We start from the raw sequence: 22,657 nt of genomic DNA on the forward strand, positions 1-22,657 counted from the left end.
ATTTATTTAATGATTTGAATCAACATTTCCTTGTTAATGTACAGTTAAGCATCAGTGTGTCAAGATAGGCCAACGTGCTTTCTAAGCTTTGCCCTATGAATCCATAAACACTATCAAAGTATTTATGACAAATAACTGGACACTATCAAAGTATCCTCGTGTTAAAATAAATTGCTTAAGTACACCAAGAGATCTAAACCAAGATTATTATTCCTCAAGTTTTCTCAAAATGTAATTTTTTACTTGCTTTTGTGTAACTGCCAGATCAGCAGCAGCCCGGTCTGCCAGAGCCAGGAAGGAGTAACAGGCTATCATTGCTGATGGCAAGCATGCACAGCTTCCCTGCCTAATGAATCTTGCTCCTAACATTTTTGACACATTGTACACCTTTACAATACTCATAGGAGCCATAATCTACAGTTTAAGATTAGATTACAGTTAGATTATGAACTACAGATAGAAAAGATTAAAAACCTTACTGGTTATCAACCCAAGCATGGCTCTGAATGTAGTCTTGGCTCTGCTAGAAAGCCACAGGGTTGTGGGACAGAAGGAAAAGTGTGCCAAACCCTGAACTCAAAGCAGCACAAGCAGTGTGCCGTTATTACTAACTTAAAAGTCATTAAGTACATTTTGCTTAAAAGAGTCATTGATTAGAATTAATGCTTTTTAGCAGCATAGTCATTTTGATAGTTGTAGTTTCCTGTACCTGAAGATTTAAGGACATAAGAAGAATATGTTTTGTATCATGAGCATCCCCCCTTCTTAAAAAAAAAAAAACAAAACCCACAAACAAGCCAGCTGCATTGATGTCTAACCATTTAGAGTACAAAATTCACATGGTGTTTTACAACCACTACAATAGATGAGAGAATGGTATTTTCTTAATTCTTTAATTAATTTCTTCTTCTGCTTCAAAGGAATAGTGGGGTCATTGTCCATCTCTTGAACCAGTGTGAGAAGATACTGATTTGTTTGTTGTTTTTGATCTTCATATTCTTTAGCTGTCACACGCTGACAGAAGGTGAAGCCTTTGTAAGAAATCAGAGGTTCAGATTAAGTGTAATGCAACACATAAGAGCCTGATTAAAAAATATGATCAGAAACACAGATATATTGATGTTCCAGTTCAGATGTGATTAGAATTCTTTACAAACAACGTGAAACATATAGTCCTCCATGGAGCATGGATGGACATCTAAACATTAATTGCAAATAGAAAATTGAAAAGCAGTGTCACAATTGCAGTATCACAGACTATTCTGTATTACAAACAGGCCTGCAAGACAAAAAGCCAATACAGTTCTTGCAAACAGAAGCCATAATGAAGAGTGCTACATGACAAGAACAGCACCTTGCCATTGTCATGATCCAGCGATCCCCTGTGAGTGAATCAGATCCATAGCAAGGCCCAGTACATAATGCAAGTGAATAAATACTTTGGAGAAACAGTTGCCTCTGAACCACACCTCTGAATTCAGAAATACAATTCAGGAAGTTCTAGGTGACTAGACAGCTCAGCATGGTTTGGGCACCAGAAGCAGAGGTAATGGAACAGGCAGCAGTTCAGGATGAGGGCAGAGCAAGGAACTGGAGCCCAAGAGATACACAACTTAAGCACTATTTAGCTATAAAAATGTCATGAACCTATGCAGTAGAGTACTGCCCTGCAAGGATTCAAGCCCCACTATTGGACAGGTGAGTTCTGGCCTGAGGAAAGACTGGCATTCAGCTACTCCACACACTCGTGAGCAAGTTGGCTGAACAAATGCCAATTGCCTAGAGGGGAAAAAATTCTTACTATTCCTTCTGTACAAACACCATCTTCTTAAGCCTTCACATAGAGAGTGGTAATAACCTGAGCTGCCAGAATTTTCATGTGGACCTGTCCTTCCCTTCTTTTACAATGAGTCTGTCAAACACCAAATGTGAAACACTTTTTATGGTTTAGTAGAGTCAGATCAAGAAAACATAGCTCTTTCAAAATTGAAAGCTTAACAACTTCTGGCAAAGACATTACCTTTAGAACTTCAGGGTGGATCCTTTAGTCCAGTGGTTTACTAGATTAAAACCAACCCCAGAGTTCTCTCAGTGTTTTGAGGAATGTTTATTTCCAGCAGACCTAAAGATTACCTTCCTACAATAGACTCCTTCTCTTATCAGGGTCCCCCAGCCTTCCCTCCTGCTCCCACCTGCACTTTAGAAGCTCACCAGCTAAGAATGCTCAGTGGCTCTCAGGAAAGATTTTCCTTCTGTCTCCTCTATGAGAAAAGGGAAAATGACACCAGAGTATGAAGCACACAGGAAAACAGGAATATGCCATGCTGGAGAGCTTACAACTAGAACAAACTAGCACATAGATAGAATCTATATGCATTTACAGATTGAAACCCCAAAACTTAGTAGGGAGAATATAGTATGGGGTTTGTACTTCAGTTGTCTGTTCAGTGTGCCGATGGAGAACACACAGGCTCCAACAACAGTGCAGACAGGCAACTCCTTCCTCTGTTGCTCATCTCTCTATTCTTTGGCTACATGATAAGCGATACTCAGAACATTGAACTAGAAGCAATTTGGACACATTCCAGAACCCAACACAGATGGGAAAAGATTCTATACCAAAACTACTTCTCAGACAGCTGCTCTATTAAATATAGTATTAAACAGCACAATAACTTACAGTATTATTCAGTTCCCTAATGATTTCTCTTCAATGTTTAAGCACGTAACACATTGGCAATACAGAACTCAAAAGTGAGAAGTTAAAGAGTCAGAGAGAAACTCAATTATTTAAGCCATCCCTTTTAATCACAGTGCTGAAAGATATTTTTGGCAGCAAGGCCAGATGGAACATTAGCTCGTAAAAGAAGTGAGCTGGAAAACACTAATCCCACATACACACCAAGTGTCAAATGCCTTCCTTCTAGGCCACACTACCCTTCTGTAAATCTTAAGCTGTTAATAAACTTGTGCTTACCCAGGAAAGGAAGAGAGTTCTTCAAAACACTAAACAATCAAGGTCTGTGCTCAAGACATCTGTTAGAACCTCAAACTACTGAGCTCTGTGAGAATTTTTAGGCGTCTTGTGGCAGAAATATAAGAATGCTGTTCCTAAATATAAAATCACATCAAATTCACAAACCAAATTATAAGCAAGTCACTTCAGGAAGCACATTTTCCATTAATTTTTCCAGAAGCAATTATTTGGTAAAAAAATTTTGTAATGTGTTCAATTAATAGAATCCTTGTTCTCTAATATTCAGAGGTCAGTGTTTTGCTTATAGAAGATAATTTAATTATTTGGTGAATGAGCCACTAGTTACTTTAATGCTTAATAAAGGAAAAGAACAGTCTATGCAAAATTATAGTCAACTGATGATAAATCAATTTGTATAGAAAGGTTTATATAAAAACGTGCATCACATCATCTACCTGAATCAATATCTGGATCTTGTCCTTCTAGCAAACTCTCAAGCCTCCTACTAGTTAGTTCCAGAAGAGTTAAAGGAGTCTGAAAATACAATCCAATGAAGAAAAAAGTTATAAAAACAATACTTATGTATCTTGAGAAACTAAAGCTTTCAGATGATCAATTAAAAAAAAAAAAAAATCACATAGCTGACTGCAGAAGAATCTATGCCTACCTTTATTTAGGTACACATTTAAAGTCTCTCAACAAATTGCACTAACACACATATACATGTTTATTCCTGATATTTCTGGCCAAAGAAATAGGAGGCAAGATGTTCCAGATGTTGTTTTCCAATGAACTACGGCAAAAACTGTAGCGTATACCTTGACCCAATTGCAGCTTATATAATACAGAAGGCTCTCAACTGCAGTTGTGAAAGAGCGAGCCACCATCCACTCTGCTGTCAGTGCTATGAAGCAGTGGGCACGTTGTTTGTCAGATCTGACTTCATCTCCAATCATGAATCAAAGCCCTAACCCTCTGTCCTGGTTTTGGCTGGGATAGAGTTAATTTTCTTCCTAGTAGCAGGCATAGTGCTGTGTTTTGGATTTAGTAGGAGAAGAATGTTGATAACACGCTGATGTTTTTAGTTGTTGCTGAGTACTGCTTATGCTAGTCAAGGACTTTTCAGCTTCCCATGCTCTGCCAGGGGCACAAGAAACTGGGAGGGGGCACAGCCAGGATAGTTGATCCAAACTGCCCAAAGGGCTATTCCATACCATATGATGTCATGCTCAGTATAGAAACTGGGGGGGGTTGGCCGGGGAGCAGCGATCGCTGCTTGGGAACTGTCTGGGTATCGGTCGGTGGGTGGTGAGCAATTGCATTGTGCATCACTTGCTTTGAATATTATTATTGTCATTATTATATTGTTGTTATTATAATTACTATTTTACTTTCTTTCAATTATTAAACTGTTCTTATCTCAACCCAGGAGTGTTTCTCACTCTTACTCCTCCAATTCTCTCCCCCATCCCATTGGGGCAGGGGGAGTGAGTGAGCAGCTACGTGGTGCTTCGTTGCTGGCTGGGGCTAAACCAGGACACCCTCATGTCAGAATGCTTAATAACAAACCCCCACCCCAAAAAACCAAACAAACAAAAACAGTGTTTGGTTTTGGCTGTATATTAACACACACACAACTCACAGTAACCACTTGATAATTTCAAACTAAACTGTAGCTAATTTAAAAAAAACTAAAAATCTCCCATGTCTCTAACTGAGGTCAGAAGTGGATATGAATGCATTGTATAAGAACTAAAAATAATATTTTAGTGAAACCAAATCAATGTTTCTGTAAGGCTTATTTGTAACTGGACAATAGATGTCTAGAGCATTTTATAGCTATCTTAAAAAAGCTAAGAGAGTTAGCTGATCTCTCTCTAGTTTAGCATTTCAATGAGGAATTTTATGGTTGAGGAAAACAGCAGCAAAGCAGCACAACTTTAATGCACTGGTTGAATTCAGAAAGTGAATACCAGGTCTGGGAGGGTTCCATCTTTTCACACGTGTGACAATATGATGGAACGTAAATAAAGGAGACTATAAAATATAACTGCATATTTACATAACTGATCAAGTTAAATAGAAAGGCCTTCATTTTGGTTTGTATTTATTTTCTTTAATTTAGAAGTTAACATTTCAAAATACCAAAATGAAATCTTAAGAGTTGTTAAAGCTGTACATGTACACTGGGACAACAGGGCATGCCATCTTATATCACTCAGAGTATGTCAGCTGACAGACTTTTAAAGGAGAAACACACTAAGAAGCCTAAAAATTTAGTAGACAGCCATCAGAAACAAGGTGCCAAAAAGCCTCTGTAATAATTTCTTAATACTTCAAATATTTTCTTAACACAAGTGATGCAAATAAAGACAGAGGATATTATATGTAAAGAATTGCAAAGCTCTTGAAAAGCTGTCCTCCATAGTCTGAATTAGCTTCTTGCCCTACTTGACTGTACCGGGAAACCTTAACAGATGGAATATTAAACTCTGCTCCTCAGGCCTCTTGTGTCCAAAAAGGCATTTCATGGCATTTAACATTTTAAATGCCAAAACCAATGAGGTAAGGAAAATGCTACCTTGAAGAGCTCAGCGTGATTGTCCATCAGAAACTGAATCAGCAGTTCTTTTTGTGGTTTTGACAACATCTTGTTTTGCAAGATGAACTTTGTGCAAGTCTTGATGATGACCGATCTGTTATCAAACTAAAAAGAGAAGAACCCAGATTTGGCATTAGATTTACTTGCAATGTGTCAGCAAAGACTAAGTATAACAGAACGCTATCAGTGGGAAGACCATCCTGATACTTGTTTTAAAACAAATGACATTGGAAGGCAGTACATAGAATACTTCTAACTCTGGGGAAAAAAGTTAGCTTCACTATAGGGAAGTGCTATTTCCCACACTAAACATAACAGATACTTACTTGTTTTTGTAACTTGTAGCCCTCAGATTCGGATGCAATGGCTACAAATGTCAGGAGTCTATGTAGTTCTTCTCGGATATTTGGTGCTAATAATTTTAAATAAAGTTGTGAAGCCTCTAGAGCTTGCTCTGTTTTTCCTTTTTCTGCAATGGAGTAAAACAGCGTATCCAGTACAACTGTTCATTTTCAGAGTCAAGAATACATATTTAAATTCCAATATTAATCCCAGGTTTTTTCCCTCCAAACAAAGCAGGTTCTATCAGTGACTTCTAAAACCTTTTGCAAAATTCAATACAGCATTTAATCAATATAAGCTCAAAACCTTTGTCCCATAGCTAGTCAGAGAACAGATGTACTTGGACAATATATGCAGGACATTACTATGTTCTATGTGCAATGTGCAAACACCAAAGTGATGTTTGCAATGTTTGTGTTTACACATCTACATATTATATTCTAGGATTCATCTCAAAGTAATTAATGAGCTGAACAATTCTAAATTTTTCATTGCTTTGAGGTTTTGTTTGGTTTTTTGGGGTTGTTTTGTTTTCTTTCTTTGTCTGTTGGTATGTCCCCTCCCCCCCTTCTTAAGCCATTAGGTTACAAGTTTCTCAAGAAAATGTGATAAGGTGGAAATAATCTCCTATAAAAAAAAAGTTTAGATAATAAATGCTAGTTATCTTCAAAGTGAGGAACTATCAAAAAGCCAAGTAACTTTCTTAAGGCAAGAGCAAGATGAGGGCAGATACAGGAATAGAACCTATATATGATTTTCTGGCCTCTGCCCTATTACTGGGACAGAGGTTATATTTTACAAGAAATAATCCAGGACTTTCAGGTGTGTACCATAAGCCATTTGAAACCATCTTTGTTTAAAAAGAACACCAACAGATCAAGTAAGTGACCCTTTTCCAAAAGGGCAGACAAAAAAGCAGGAAAGAGAATTGCCAAAGGACATGATCACAACAGGTAAGAGTGTAGATATGAAGACAGGAAATTAAATCATTTCTAGAGAAAAGTTTAAGAGTTCCTCTGCTCTGTAATGAAAGCTTTACTGAGTTACTTTAAAAGACTGTAGGAAAAAAAAAAAAAGAGGAAAAGTTCCAATGTGAAAAGGTTCAATAAACCACATGAACTTGTTCGACCAACTGCATTCATCTGTAACACAAGTACTCTAGATCTGTTTATTTTAAAGGCAACAAGCACAGCAGCATGTTTGCCTTCACAACAAATCTGTATTATCAGCCATCTTAAATCAAACTGTTTAATAACTGAGGAAAATACAGCTATAACCATATATGGCTATAACCATATACCCACTGATAACAAAATGAGGTTGTACTTTAGCTAACTGCAGTACTTCTCAAATTAACTTTGAAAATGTTTTAAATACGTAGATTTTCATAGCTAGTTTGAGCTCTCTCTTGCACTAGAGTTAGAACAATAGCACTTTATCAAAGTAACTCCACTGGATTCTACTTGAAAATTATTATTAGAATCCAGGTTGTTATGCACTGACAACCATAGCACTGAGGGGGAAAAATGGTTGTAAAATAGTTAAGCACAGTCTCCTAACAGTGATCTAGTATGAACTGGAACACAGCTCAGGACCCAAGAACGGACTAATGTATTCAAACAGTGAATCATTTCCTAATGATAAAATTATGGCTACCACTTCATCAAAAAGAAATAAAGCATTAGAAATTGCTTGTGAGATAGCCTTGCTCAAGTTGGAAAGATGGCAAAAGTAAAGGAAGAATAAGAAAGCAGAGTAGCCCTGGACATTCACGAGTCATGTAGTTTAGGTCAAGCAGATACTTAATCATAGAATAGTTTGGGTTGGAAGGGACCTTTAAAGGTCATCTCGTCCAACCCCCCCTTAATAAGGGAAAGGCCCACAGGCAACTAAAGCATTAGAGTAATTCAGCAGAATTATGATACTGTGTTTTCCCTTGCCTACAGATTTGGCTGTTTTGATTCTCCGATTTAGTAATATTCTGTAATAGTGGTTTATATCAGTTTTGTATTTAAAGTGTGTATAGGAACTACGTCTTTAATTTAAGTGAGCATTTAGCAGAAGTTACCAGTAGTTAAGTCAGTTATTTCAAATTAGCTTTTTTTTTGTGGATGGGTTGTGTAATTTTGCAATAGTTTCCCTTTCATAACTTCTACCATAATTAGATTTCTTTTCTCCTTAGCAAAGTATTAGCAATAAAAATAGTCTTTTGTATTTTCATGAGGTTTTGGCCACAGAATCCACCACTCTGCTCCAATTTTTACACAGACCAACTGTGCTCCTATGCCAGTAAGCTTGTCATATTCTCTAAAAACTGTAACTTTTGATAACACTCTATAAACCCTAAAGAACTGAAGAAGTAACAGGGCCTATTTAGGGTAGGATTAATCTTAAACTTGTATTTAAATTAAACACCTCTGTTTTACTTGTGAGCATGTGTACGGCAGGTTTTTTTTGGGGGGGTCACAGCCTCAATCGCAATCTCAGCAGCCCCTTTCATCATTTTAAATAAGTTCTACCACTAAAAAGAGCCCCAAGTCCAGAACTTCCAAAACTTTATTCTGGTTAACAAGAAACCTCTATAACAAAGATTTTACTTTTATGCTATTAGTCACAAGTAGCAAAAAGGGAAATTCTGACTAGCAGTAAGAAATTTTCACAATGAGAGTAGTTATATATTGAAACAGATTACCCATAGAGGCTGGTGAATCTCTATGCTTGCAGGTTTTCAAAATTCAGCTGGACCAGGCCCTAAACAACTTGATCTAACTTTGAAATTTGTCCTTGCCTTGAGCAGCGGCTCTGACTAGTGACCTTGAGCATTCCCTTCCAACCGATAAAGTGCATCTGCGATAGCATTGCAAATGGTGCTATGATTCAGTCAATTAATGCTTAGTAAGTTACATCCTTTATACAGCTTTCATTTGCATTTTTTGTTCCAGGTTGCTCTTACCTATAAGTTCTATAATTCCTGAATGAATATCGAGATCCTGAGTGGCAAGAAGGGAGTCCTTCTTTTGACTATAATACTTTATTATAATGTCAAAAAGAATCTTCTTGTATGTATTCAGACTGCTGGGTTTGTTAGTGCTTTGAGGTAACTGCTGACTAACCATCACTATGAATTGGTCTGGGAAATACTCCAAGCATTCAATTGCAGCATAGAGCCATTTGTCAAGCCTGTAGAAGGAAAAGTTAGTTTTAGTGCTTAAAGTGCTCTGCCTATTCTTATTTAATCCTTTAAAGAAAATTAGATAGAAACGACCATGCAGGTAAGTCACATATTTGAACCACAGCATTGAACTTGTTGCTTTTTAAGCAGTTTATGTAACTTACTTCACTATAGTAGTTCAAGGACCTGCTCAAAATAAGCAACTTCAACAGTTTTCCTACCTACAGACAATACACCTGAGGTACGCCCAGATCAAAACAAGGTGCAATCATGCCAGACTGTCACTGACACCAGGACGCTTGCCTGATTCAGCTAGTATTTAAAACCAAACACCATCCCACTATTACTCCAACACACAGAATGAAAACCCACCTGGGCTAACCAGGGTGAAAAAGCAAGGGACTGGATCTTTACAGAAGTGAAACAAGACAATTAGTTTGAAAACAGAGAAAAATAAAAATAGTTTAAATGCCAGAAGACTGTGGAAGCAGTTTATTATATGACCTACTATAAAGGCATGAGTTTTCTTAAGCATTTGTATGACTTAACTAGGGAGAGAAGATGTAATGAGAACCCGAAGTTCAGGTAGACAACTCACTGTTCAAAGAGGCTGGAAGGTCAGAGGAAAAAGTCACTAACTCAACCATCTTATACAGAAGAAATCTAAAATTATAGAACTGTGGGGGCATAGGGAGAATTACTTTTATCTGACTCTCTAGATATAAAATAATTTGAACTGAATCAATAACTTGTGAGAAGATGCAAATATTAAGATCCACAGAATCTTATTTTTGTCATGGAAAGCAGAAACAAAGATTTTGAACTTGCTGCTGGACAGCTAAACATGAACTTTTGTTACAACTGCTGCAGCCAAAGGTTGTATAACTCTTGGATGGATAAATAGGGTAATGCAGTAAAGTAGAAATATGATCATGACTTTCCTTTAGTTATGATCCCATAAGCAGTGCAATCACTGCAATCAAGCCAGATTTGATTACAGCTTTTAAATACCTACATGGAGAGCAGGTATTTGATTATTTTGAGCATAACATGACACTATTTGAAAACTGAAGACACAAAATTTGAGATACAAATTATGCTTCCTGCCCTGCCTTCATATTGGGGGCAGTCAATCCTACAACTACTTGTAAGACTACTGGTAGGTATTCTTCATACCTGGAATTTTCCATTTCTCAGGCATGCTGTAAGCCAGACCTAAATAATATACTGTCTACAGAGGTGCTACTCCAGCCCCCCACTAAATAAAGTAATGAAGCAAGCATTTAATTTTCTTAACACTAATCTGATATATTAGCAAAGACCCAAATGTTAGAGACACTTAACACAGAATAATACAGAGTAAGAATCACGTATGAGATATTTTAAGAGGCATAAACCCACCAATCACCCAAGAATCAAGTACAACAGAAGTATAAGCTCAAAAGAAACAGTGTTCATTAAGCCATTCTGAGAGGAAAAACCCATGGAGTTAAGATGCTATCCAGCAATAAACCTGGTTTGGAACCAGGAGTTTCATTAGCTTATACAAAACTCTAAACATACATAAAAATATTAGTATTTTCTCTCTAACGCAAGAATACATAAAAACTGTAAGAAAGAGTCTCTTCAGGTACAGAGATTGACCTCAGTCTCACAAACAGATAAAAATTATATTGATTTGACAGAAATAAGCGTTACTAAGACATAAACACATGAGGGGACACGCCTTGACACATTCATTAAAAGTACATGCTAAGACAGAGATCAGCCCAAGCGCAATTAACAGGAACACTACAAAAATAAGAGAACATTTAAGGAAAAGAGCACTGATGACATGCTTTCGCTTTTATATTCTCATGATATAAGCATTCTTCACTGCTATGGCTTAGTTTCTCCTTTTCTGCTGCTAACAATAGATGCCTTACTGACTTTACATCTTCACAGCACCACCACCAGGAACAGTGACAAACAAACAAAAAGCCTCAGAATAAGTTTTTTTTCGAGTTCTAATATCTGTTATAGGGACCTAAGAGTGAAGTGTCTGGTCTATAAACTAGAAGCATTTTCGACACTTGAAGTTAAAGTTCTTATGCATACTTAAAATCCTCAAACATCCAATCCTAAACATGTACTTTTTGTGAATACCCTTACCATTTCTGAAAAGTAGTCAACAAAGCAAAGTACACTAATGCCACCCCCGTCGACAAGTGTAATGATGTCTATTTTGTTCACTTAATGCAAATCTTTGATCAAGAGTAAAATAAAGCGTTTACTAACAAATCCATTTTATAGATGCGTAACTTACTCAGGCAAGTTTAAGCTACATGTAACCTCTCTGTCCAGGAAAGTATTTGAGATAATCAAGTCTTCTTCTTTGCCAAAACAGTCTGGTTTTGTCTTCACTGAAGACACCAAGATATCTTCCAGAAGTGGAACATCAATTAACTGCAGCAGTCGTAGCAGAGTTTGCTGTTTCCAGACATCTTCTATTACTGATGCCATAAAACAAACAAAAAAACACCCTCAGAAATAAGACCTTACGTAAAACACTAACCTTTGTTTTTACTCACTCAAGAATGTTTTAAGTATTCAAAGAAAACAAGGTAACAGCATAGTGTGAAGTTTCTGTGTTGGGGAAGAAGGGATCAAAATAGGAAGGCTATGAAAGAAGGCTTTAAAGAGAACATCTCTCTCCCCCATCATATTAGAATTAGTGATAACCTACTCTAATTAGGAATACATACAAGAAAAGACAAGTGAATAGCAAAGGAATCATATAATACAGATGTACTTAATCTTAAAACCTATTTCCTTCTAAAGTGGTATTTGCATAAACGGAATAGCACCATCCTGCAAAAACTTAATCCTGTTTTGGTTCCTTCAGTTTACTTACTATGAGCATTTACCCATTTAGCTATTTTGTCATTAGTGGCATGTTAAATTTAGGACTCTGAGGGGCACTGTTTAACAGAAATTAGCTACTCACTCCAAGTAGATACAGTGAAGAACAATCAAGTTTTAAAAAGAAAAATTCAATCCTCACCTCTTTTTGAAAGCAGATGAGTTGGTTCATTAACCATGATCTTTGGGGGTAAAGATGCATGAACATTTATTGATCGAAGAAGCTCCTCTACCTTCTTTTTATCGGCTGCTTCTAATGCTAAGGGGTTTGAAAGTGTGGTTTCACACTTCATTCTGCTTAGGGGGGAAAAAAAAATTAGATGTGTAACAAATACAATCAGGACACATTTATCTTTCTGTCACTTCCTAAATTGCTGTTAAATCAGGACTTTAGAGCTTCATTGTATCTGGGGTCTGTCCTGCTGCTAGAGAACCAATCATCCACATCTGCTTTGTGGAAAGGGCAAGGATATTGATTCCAAATACTGTTTATTAGTTCCATTTCTTTCACCAGCTTCCAGCAAGTAGCTCATCCATGCTAATTCTCAGCTTTCAGCACAACTAGTTGCAAAACAAAATGATTCCTAGACTGATGCTACTGTGCCAGACTCTATTCTAAATAACAAAGAGCAGTTCAAAGCAGTTTAACATTACCAAGTAGTATTAGACAGCATCTGTGATTTAGACATGACATTTCTCAAAACTGGCATATAGTTTTCAAAAAGTCTCCAATACCTGGGTTAGATGGACATAACTTCTTCTACAGTTAACCCACCTTAACATTTAAAGAGGAAAAAAAATAAAAGAAAAAGAAATCAGAATAGTTTGGAGTAACTCACTTGGAACGTCTTTTTGTCTTCTGTTTGCAGATTTGCTCAGGAGATAAGCTCTGATTGTCTGTATTCTTTCTCAGAAGAAGAGGAGTAAGACTGCTATTTACAAATCTATAGAGACTAGTGTTTGTGTCTTCAAACTCTGTTTCTTTCTCATTCTTGAATAAGTAAAGCTTTGCTCCAGCTGGCTCAAACACCTTGTGATCCATCAACGCTTGGCATACACGGACTCCCTTCAGCCGAGAAATATCATTGCAGCTTAGGTACATGCTTTGCATAAGATGGCTCAGTACCACATCAACAGCATTTGCGCCGGTGAAACAGTTTTTATATGTTTTCAGATGTTGTCTACGTCTTTTGATTTCTACCTGACTGTGAAGAGCATGAATAATACTATTCCACAGCTGAGTTGCTTGAAAAGGACCATCAAAATCTGCAAAATATTTATAAGGAAGTTTTACAGATGTTTATAAAGCTTTAACATTTTAAAAAATATTTTTAGTCTGTGAAATTAGTTATATCTATCTATCTATATATATATATTTAAAAATTCTCCAGAGATCAGCTTAACTTTACAGACACAGAGAAAGGTAATACTTCATGAATCAGTCCTTCTTGTAAGTTGACTCACACCCACTAGGGTAGTCAACCAAAGAGAACAAAAAGACACTAAGAACAGGCAAGGAAGGCTTTTTTGTTATTACCACACATACTGTACGTATGTACACACACACATTAATTTATTACAGAATCACAGAATGGCTGAGGCTTGCAGGGACCGCTGCGGTCCACCTAGTCCAACCTCCCCTGCTCAAGCAGGGCCGCCTAGAGCCGGTCACCCAGGACCACGTCCAGCTTTTGAATATCTCCAGAGGTGGAGCATCCACAAGCCTCTCTGGGCACCACTGAGAAGAGCCTGGCTCTGTCCTCTTTGCGCTCTCCCTTCAGGTGCTTGTAGACATCGACGAGAACCCCCTGAGCCTTCTCTTCTCCAGGCTGAGCAGTCCCAGCTCTCAGCCTCGCCCAGGGGAGGTACTCCTCCAGCCCCCGGTTTCTCCTCCACAGATCGCTCTCAGCTCAGCAGACGACAAACCAACATTTGCAACCTGCCTGCCCCCCAACCTCTCCGAACACTTGGACACAGCTTCAGGCCCAGCCCTAGCAGCGGCGTCCCCTTTAACCACGACTTCCGAGGCTGCAGCCGGAGGAAGCTCCTCTCTCCTCTGCACAGCCTCTGGCCCCCGCCATAGCTCCTTCCCGCCCGCAGCCAACGGCCCTTTCCGCGGCACCGGCGGCCGAAGGCACCCGTCCAACGGGCGGGCGGGCAGGCGCCGGCCCCTCAGGGCCCGCTCCGCTCCCCGGGGAGACATGGAGCCGCCGCCAGCCCCACAGGCGCCGCAGAAGAAAAAGCGGCGGCAGCGGAGAGACGGCGACGCCTCTCTTCCCCCACCTCGCCGCCGCCCGCTCCCCCGCCGCGCCTCTAGCTCGCTCTGACTCCGCAGCCTCCTGAACCGCGGAGTCAAATAAACCGCCATCACGGCGGCGGGTGCCGCTGGCGGAAGCCGGGAGCGTGCATCACTTCCCGCCCCCCTCCGCCTCCCCCGGCCGCCGCCCCAGCACCGCCCCTCCGGGGCGGAAGTGAGGCGCGCTCCGGCCGCCCCCCTCCCCGCTCCCCCGGCGCTGTGGCTGTCGCCGTCGCTATGGAGTAGCTGGAGCGGGACGGGGCCGAGCTGGGGCCGGAGCGAGAGACGGAGCCGACGTGACAGGCGGCCCGCCGGGCCCAGAGAGCGACGGGCAGCCGGGCGCTGCGCCGGCAGCTTCCCGCGGGCTCAGGTAGGAGGCCCGTCCCCCGCGCCCCGGGGCAGGAGCGGCTGCCCGTGGCCTAGTGCCGCTGCGCGGGGCGGGCAGGGCCCGCTGGCTCCGCAGGGGCTGGGGACGGCGGTGTCGGGTCGCGGGAGCCCGGCGCTGAGGGGTGGAGGGGAAAGGGGCCGCCCGGGGAGGCGCGATCGTGGCGTGAGCAGGGCCCGGCGGGGAGCGGGGAGCGGGGAGCTGCCCGAGCCGGCGGATCGCGGATCACCTGCCCGCAAACGCCGCCGCCCGCCTCTGGCCGCGGCCGCCGCCCGCCCCAGGCGGGCTCCTCCCGGCTGCCCCGCGGAGCAGCGAGCAGAGTCACCGGCCCTTCGGGCAGCGGGAGGGAGGGCATTCCCTGCGCGCCGCGCCGCTGGCGGGGTTTCTCGGAGGAGCGGTGCGAGTCCGGTCTCCCTGTCAGTAACAGTAAATAGTTTGTCCGGGAGGGCTGGCCCGCAAGAGACAACCCTGGGGTTTGTGCAGGATATAGGTTAGGTTTCTCCTGTCAGCAGGCGACAAACGGATCGCTGCGTGTGGATCTCGTTCCGTCAGTTTTTGGTAGGCTTTTGGTTGCAGCTCAGGACCCAAATGCTGAATAGAAATTATGAAGGTGACTTGCACTGAGGGCGGCTACACCGTGCATCATTGCATTTGATCCTCCTGTTGGTTTTGTAACAAACGCAAAAGGTTGGCTGCGCCTGATTTTTTTTTTTTTCTTTTGTTTGGTGAGACTGGGCTGTTCTAGCAGCTGTTTATTCTGTGAATTCATCATTGTCCGGGTCAGATGGATAGGATGGAAGTTTGGGTAGGGTGGCATGAAGTACCCATGCACCTGCCTGCTGCCTTGCTTCCCAGAGGGGGATCCCAGCTTGTTATAGGCCAAAATGCTGGCAGAGTGTATGATGCACTGCTGTACAGTGTGCACCTGTGTCCCTATATCAGAGAGGGGGATCCCAGCTTGTTATAGGCCAAAATGCTGGCAGAGTGTATGATGCACTCCTGTACAGTGTGCACCTGTGTCCCTGTATCAGATGAAGCTATGAATTAGTTCAAGGATAAATCAGTACTTTTAAATCATGCAGTTGTTTTACATGAGCGAGAATTAAAGAATGGTGAGGAATCTGTGGTTTGGATTTACTTTTATTTAAACATGTTGAATGTTTTGCCTCATTGCTGTGTTGGCTGTTGCTTACTACCTTGCCAAGTAATCAGGTTGTTGTCATGCTGACATGTGGTTGCTGATGTACATCAGCATAAAGACCATTATCGATTGTGAGGGAAATTCATGAAAACAACACATTGACCGTCCGGATTTCTTTTGAGGATTAGTTCCAGGTTTCCTGGACTTAGTACCAGTAGCATTAATATTACCCATGACTCTCAAACAGGAAGAAATCAAAGTTCTTAAACATTTATTGCATATCCTGTGTTGCTTGTCTGAACACTGTTACTCTTAAGATCTTGTACTTCTGTCATTTATTACCTTTTAACTTGAAATGAAAGTTTCATTGTGGGTGACTGACTTTCTTTATTGTCCCATGGTTGTTAATTTTCTATAAGTAGTAGTCCAGGCTTAAAAGAACTGAACAAACCAGGTTTTGTACAGTTGAGAACTAAAGTTGCATATTTCAGATATGGTTAAATTATCATGATTTGTGGTATTATAGATACTACCCAAAATAGATTTTTTTTTTTTTTTGGCGTGGATTTTTTAGGTACATTGTTCCTGTTGACATATGTTGAGTTTTTACTGAAGGTGGTAATAACAATCGTTTTTATAAAGCAAAATACACTATTTCAGATTACAGTCCAGATGTTGACATGAGGATTTCTACAAATTTACAGTGTTAGAGGACGTAAACTTAAAACCCAAGCTGCTTATTAAGAAGTTTCTCAGTACTCCTTAGTCAGTAGCTAAATTAAACAGTGATTTGCATACTGTCAAGCTGGAGAGAAACAGGTTGAACAGGGCCTACCAGGCTTGCTTTTTTTAAATCCTAACCCTTCAGACACTGGAATGCTGTTAACATTCTCACCTAGTGGCTTTTCCAGGCTTCTCACTGCAGTTAGTCTGTCACCCACAGCAGAGGGCACTTATGGTTTAATCAATACTACACCATTTTTCCACCACCTATGTAGGGAAGCTCCCTTTCAGATTTATACAAAGGAATTTGAACATGCATGCACATGCGTTTTCTTCATAATATCTCCCCAATTAATTTTGCAAAGTGTTGTATTGATACTGGAGAAGGTTTGATGGCAGGGAGTGAATGAAACAATGCAAAAAGCATAAGATTTAAAAACAAATAAATTGTATTTGTGGTTGTCTTAAACTCATTAGGATTGATTTTATAGTCCTTAGGATATAGAGTGTGCCCCATGGAATAGCTGCAGAATAAAATCTCCGAGAGCTGGAAATACCTACAGCTGCTATTTAGAATACTCCATGATCCTTGTTTCTACCTATTCATCAGGTTAATGAAAAGTTCCTTCATACAGAGATATTAGCCAATGTCTAATAGCTGTTTGGTCTTGGGCTGCGCAGTTAGGTATTGCATACATTTTTCCATAGCACAATTCATAAAGTAAAATTAATATATTGTAATAAAATGTCACATACTGTAATAAAATTACTTAATAAAGGAATTCTATGTTTCCATAATTTATTTTCAGCTATGTTCTCAACAAAATGCTTAATACATACCAAGAAAGTACATAATTATTCTTAAGATTATCTCATTGTATTCAGACTCAGCTTCTTATATTGAAAACTCACAGTCCCTGTAACAGACTGACTCCACCCTGGACGTACTTGTAGTCATATCTGGTTCTGCTCCTGAGTAGTCCCGTTGAAGCCATAACTACTATTTCCGATATTAAAGTTGAGTATTTGCAAGATTGAGATCTGTGCAGCTGGATACCTTTCTTTTTTATAATATATTTTCTTAAAACTCCTAGTCTGGTTTTTCATTTAGTAGCACAAAGTTGTGTCGCTCAGCTGACATGGAAATTGGAGAAATATCTATGGAGCTGCAGCATTACTGTATTTCTACATTTCACTATGGAAGAATGTTGAAGGTGGGATATAACTGCAACAATAGTCAAGATAGAGCAGCATAGCTGCGTTGCTTCCAGCACTGTGCTAGTGTTTGCTTAGGACTAGATTAATACTGTTACACACATCTACACTGGATTGAATTGTTCAGTAACTCGTATAACTTTTTAAGAAGTTTTGTTTAGTATGTTTATTGCCTCTTTTAGAAAGCAAGTCTGTCTTTCCATTTTAATACTAATCATGTTATTTCTCCTGCTTTCTAATGGAATCAGATCTATAGTACGAGGGGGAGAAGGTGTGCACGTCCAAATAATTTTAGTGTGGTTGATCTCAGTCAAGTTCGGCTGAGGTATACAGGTGTCAAAAATAAGTTGCTACAGGTTTTGTGAGACTAAGGAGCTGTGGAAAGGAAACAAACTCCATCTGTGTCTTGAATGTGGAAAAAGCTGTGGCATAAATGCATATATTAATAGACACCAGATAATCTATGTAGACCATTGCCTTATAAATGTATATAATGCAGCGGGAAGAGCTTTAATTCATACAGGCAAGCACCTCACATCTGATCAGAAGCACATTGGGGCTGATTAGTCCCAGTGCTCACTGGATTATTTGTTAGTGCCTTCTGCTTCTTTTGTCTGTGGTACCATGACTTGGCAAACATCTTCATCACAACAGAATCTTGTCCTTCCATTTGAATAGGAATGACATTCTCTGTTTTTCAAAGATTTGTAGTTTTACACAAATTACATGCCAATGAGTTGAGTATAGGGCAAATAAGGCCATAAATGAAAACAGTATTTCTGCAGATTTCACTACATTTGCTGATGTACTATCTTAGGTTCATTTTACTATGGGTTGAAGAAATGTGTACTCTTCACACCTTATTTGAAAGAGAGCATGAAGAAGCATCCTTAAATGTTGCTTTTGAATATACCACATAATACCGATTCCAGGAAATAATTTCTTCTTGCATTCTCTCTCCATCTTTGCTCACACTGATAAGGAAGATGAATGTCTACCTCTTTTTTTTCACTGTTTCTTTAATGTCTTCATTCTTTCTTGTGTATCTGTTATCAGAGAGACAATTGTATAAATGGGACATAGGCTTCAGAACTTCTGGCAGAATAGGCAAGTCAGATTTTTTGGCACTAATTATGACAACTTAGGAAACTGTGGAAGTACACACTAGAGGGGAAGGCAAACTAAATTGCAAGCTGCCATGGTCTTTTAGCACTTAAATTTGGAAGGTGATGTAAAAAACTTCCTTGTACAATTTTGTTAAAATTGTAAAGCATAAAAATATGTTTTATTGTTTCCTTCCTCTGCAGCAGCTGATAGCTCATTAATACTTAGGTCATACAAGTAGTAATGTCAGCAGTCTGATGGGTAAAATACTGAATTTTGAGCTTGTATTTTGACACGCACAGTGTAGGAAAGAACACATTTTTTAATTGTCTTCTGTATAATACACATCTATTCTTTTGCTGGACTGGGATCTTAAGCAATCCTTTGCTTCAGAAAATGTGTAGTTCCATGAACACCGGGATTAAAGGAGCCTGGTTTCCTTCAGATTTGGTTCTCTTTGTTGATTGATATTGATATACAAGGTGTGAACCTTTCCCTTCATGGGAGCAGTTTATAGATTCTTTGCTTTATTCAGTCACCTGTTTTCAAGAAATGGTTGAATTTCTCAGTCCTTAATTGCTTTGTTAGATCTAAGGAAGAATGATCAACAGATTCAAAAGTTTTGGAGGAGGAGTAGAAGCAATGGCATATAATCCCCAGGCATGCGTGCACAGATGTGTGTATGCAGTGTGAATATGTATAACTGCAAAGCCCTGGAAGTTATATTTCAGTATCCTTTTTGTGGGTTACTCCTACTGCATCCTTGGTTAGATGTCCTTTAATATTATAGTTTTCAACATGTGTCTTATGTTAATACAAATTGTGAAAGGACTATGAAGCTTTTTTTCCTTGTCTTTGTAGGATAATACATTGGTGTACAGTTGAGACAATGGAGTCCATGCTGAATAAATTGAAGAGTACCGTTACAAAGGTAACGGCTGATGTCACCAGTGCAGTCATGGGAAATCCTGTTACCAGGGAATTTGATGTTGGCCGACATATTGCCAGTGGTGGTAATGGTCTGGCTTGGAAGATATTTAATGGAACTAAAAAATCAACAAAACAGGTGGGTTGTTAAGTAAAGACCTAAGTTTATAAGCATTAGATAACAGACTGATAGGTAGCAGGTGGTAAGTGGCATTTAAAAGCAAAATCCAACTGGGTGGACTAACGCTAAGGGTAGTTTTAAGGTAAGTTCATTTAAGTAAAATGAAATGAAGAACTCAACATTATTTAAATATAAAGTTCTCAGCTACATAGGTGATAGTTGCTTTAAGCCTTCAGTGTTGGAGAAAGAAGTGGTTCTGCATTCATAGCATACAATTTGAGACCGAGGTCAAGAATTAATCTGAGTTAAAACTGAACTCAGGAGAAGTTTGTTTTAACATGGATCGGTTCCCTGGTTTGTTTTACCTCGCAGCTTTTTTTGGCAGCAGCACTGGCTTTTTACAGTTTAAAATAATCATGAAGTATGCCATCGTTTTTTCTCAGCAAAAGAGACTGTAGTTTTTTGCTCAGCTGCCATACAGGAATTGTGAGGTTAGAAATACTAAGGTATGAGATGCAGTAACCGGAGGGCGTGGGATAGAGGAGGAGGAGGTTGTGGAGGAAGTGAGTTGTGCCTTCCCTGTGCTGCTTTCAGATCAGTATTGTTCCCTTTTAGTTTCCTTAAAGTATTAGGGTTTAGAGCACTAGTGTATAAACTTTTGACTCATTTGAAGTCACATGTGTAAATGAAAGTGGAATTGTGACTTTGGAAGAAGGTTTGCCAGAAACAGAGTTTAAGAACTGCTATTATAGAAAGTGATTTTGTTGTACTGGAGAAATGTGAAATGTCTTTTTTCAAACTTGGAGAGGAAATAGAATTTTCAGTGAGTAAATAGAAGAGTTAGTAAGTTATGGCCTTCAGTTAAACTTGATGCTGAAGTGATGCAAAGTCACTTAGACAATGGATCAGCTTGCTACAGATGTACCAAAAAGAAATGGACACAAAGGAATAACTTTGGAAAACATATATACAATCTGTTAGATGGTAGGAAACTAAACTGTAGCAAATAGAGAAGAAATATGCTATGCAGAATAAATAATCTGTGGAGAATGTGTGGTCTGATTGTGGCAGAATCCAAATAGTGTTAACTAGCTACATTTGCCATATTCTCAAGCATCTGGCTGTTGCAGGACTCTATACATCTCGTATTTACTGAATTTACCAAATGTACCAGTTGGGGGGTTTTTTTGGTCTTATTCAACTATGCAAAGGAGTGATAACATTGAAAGTATGGTAATTTTAATAGATTTTATACAGTCTCTGTGCCCAGTAAGCATTTGAGCAGGTGTAGCTTTCAGGGTCTGGAGAGTTGTAGCAAGTTACTGCCTCATTGACAGAGTGTATGTAACTTGGCTCCTCTCGGCAATGTTTTTCAAGCTTTGAATGGGTGTTCTGACCACTGATTTTGCACAGTTTTAGTTCAGGTGTTACCACGTGATCCTGCAGTATCTCTGTAAACCCTGACTAACATCTGTAGATTTGTATGCCATCATTAGTCATTAAAAATACAGCACCAGTTGTACTGCAGGGAATTTTAGTTGGCTGGTGATTTGACATGCAATTACCATTCATTATTAATATTACCAGTTAGGTAACATGATGTCAACATTCAGTTTGCCTTTGCAAAATAAAACTGCGCAGCAATACAAGCAATTTATGTTGTGTTGTATTGCAATATATCTGTTCTTTAACATTATTTTTTTATTTCTTTTGCGTGTACCTTTCGAATGTTGGCTGGGCAATATGGAAGTGACTGGCTGTCATTTTCCAGGTGGTGGCAGTCACTTTTGTGAAGTGATGCACATATTTGCTGTATTGCAAGTGTGTATATCTAATTTGCAGCTACAAGCACTTAGCTTTTTTAAGGGAATTGTGTATTGTGATCAGACAAGCAGGATGTAAGGGCTTAATTGCCCATGTTGTTGTCACTTTACAACAGCACAAGTAATAATTTAAGTCATTGTAGCCAGATAAAATAGCTAAATTTGGAGTTTTAGCATTACAGCAGTAGAGCTGATCAGAAATCTTTGTTCTCAGGACAAATGGAAGTCAGCGGTCTTACAGAAGTTGGTCAGCTGAAGTTAAGATTTCAAATATAGATTAATTTGGTTCCTGTTTTAAGTCAGTAGACAGTTACAAATATTCCATCTCTGGTGGCAGTAGATATGTATGATTTTATTCCTCATTTCAGAGTTCCTCCTGGTTCCTGCCTTGCTGGTTTTCCTGGATTTCTGAATGTTTACTTTTTTTTTTTTTTTTAAATGCATCTTGTCTTTTCTTGCTTACTTTGTAGGTGACTGAATAGCAACCTAACAGAATGTGAGGAAATTACTTACCCGTGTGCATATGTTTGTCTGGTGCTATTTGATAGCTGATTTGCTGCTGTTCGTCTGACAGATTTATGAGTCTCTCTGGTTATACATGTATACATGAAGTAACATGTTGCTAATTTTACAGTATGTACTTCTGCTCATCTTGGATTTGTTAACTTAGTCCTTATGCACTTATATTTTTTTCCTGGCATAATATGGCACATGTCCTTGTTTCTGCTTAGAAAGTGCGATCATAAAGAAACAGGTAGAGTAAGGTCACATAATGTTCTTGTCGGCAGCTCAGTCATAAAAACTAGCAGAATTAAGGGGATAATAGTTCGCACTTCAAGAATACTGTAGTCATGTTTAACTTTTATTGTGGTGGTACTAAATATATTAATGGCAGGTAAGTCAGCTTTCTTTCTGTTTTTTTGGCTGT

The 22,657-nt window shown here is 39.4% G+C and overlaps 2 protein-coding genes across 3 annotated transcripts in view; one reads left to right on the plus strand and one right to left on the minus strand.

Annotated features, from left to right (window-relative positions):
* Positions 1 to 813: 813 nt before the first annotated feature.
* DEPDC4 (DEP domain containing 4) lies at positions 814 to 14,362 on the minus strand. The gene is made up of 9 exons (XM_075723082.1): positions 14,278 to 14,362; positions 12,834 to 13,260; positions 12,137 to 12,291; positions 11,399 to 11,585; positions 8,875 to 9,101; positions 5,906 to 6,048; positions 5,559 to 5,684; positions 3,433 to 3,511; positions 814 to 1,031 (listed from the first exon to the last, which is right to left on the minus strand). Exons 1-9 carry the CDS (start codon positions 14,360 to 14,362, stop codon positions 814 to 816), a joined length of 1,647 nt encoding a protein of 548 aa, XP_075579197.1.
* Positions 14,363 to 19,747: 5,385 nt separating this feature from the next.
* Positions 19,748 to 22,657, plus strand: part of SCYL2 (SCY1 like pseudokinase 2) — a 34,071-nt gene continuing 31,161 nt past the window's right edge. For both annotated transcript variants that reach the window (XM_075708253.1, XM_009493368.2), the window contains exon 1: positions 19,748 to 19,924. In XM_075708253.1, coding sequence (XP_075564368.1) covers positions 19,748 to 19,924 — 177 coding nt within the window. The remainder of the gene's footprint in view (positions 19,925 to 22,657) is intronic.

Source organism: Pelecanus crispus, chromosome 1 (genome assembly GCF_030463565.1).
Source record: "Pelecanus crispus isolate bPelCri1 chromosome 1, bPelCri1.pri, whole genome shotgun sequence".
In the NCBI taxonomy this organism is placed as follows: Eukaryota; Metazoa; Chordata; class Aves; order Pelecaniformes; family Pelecanidae; genus Pelecanus; species Pelecanus crispus.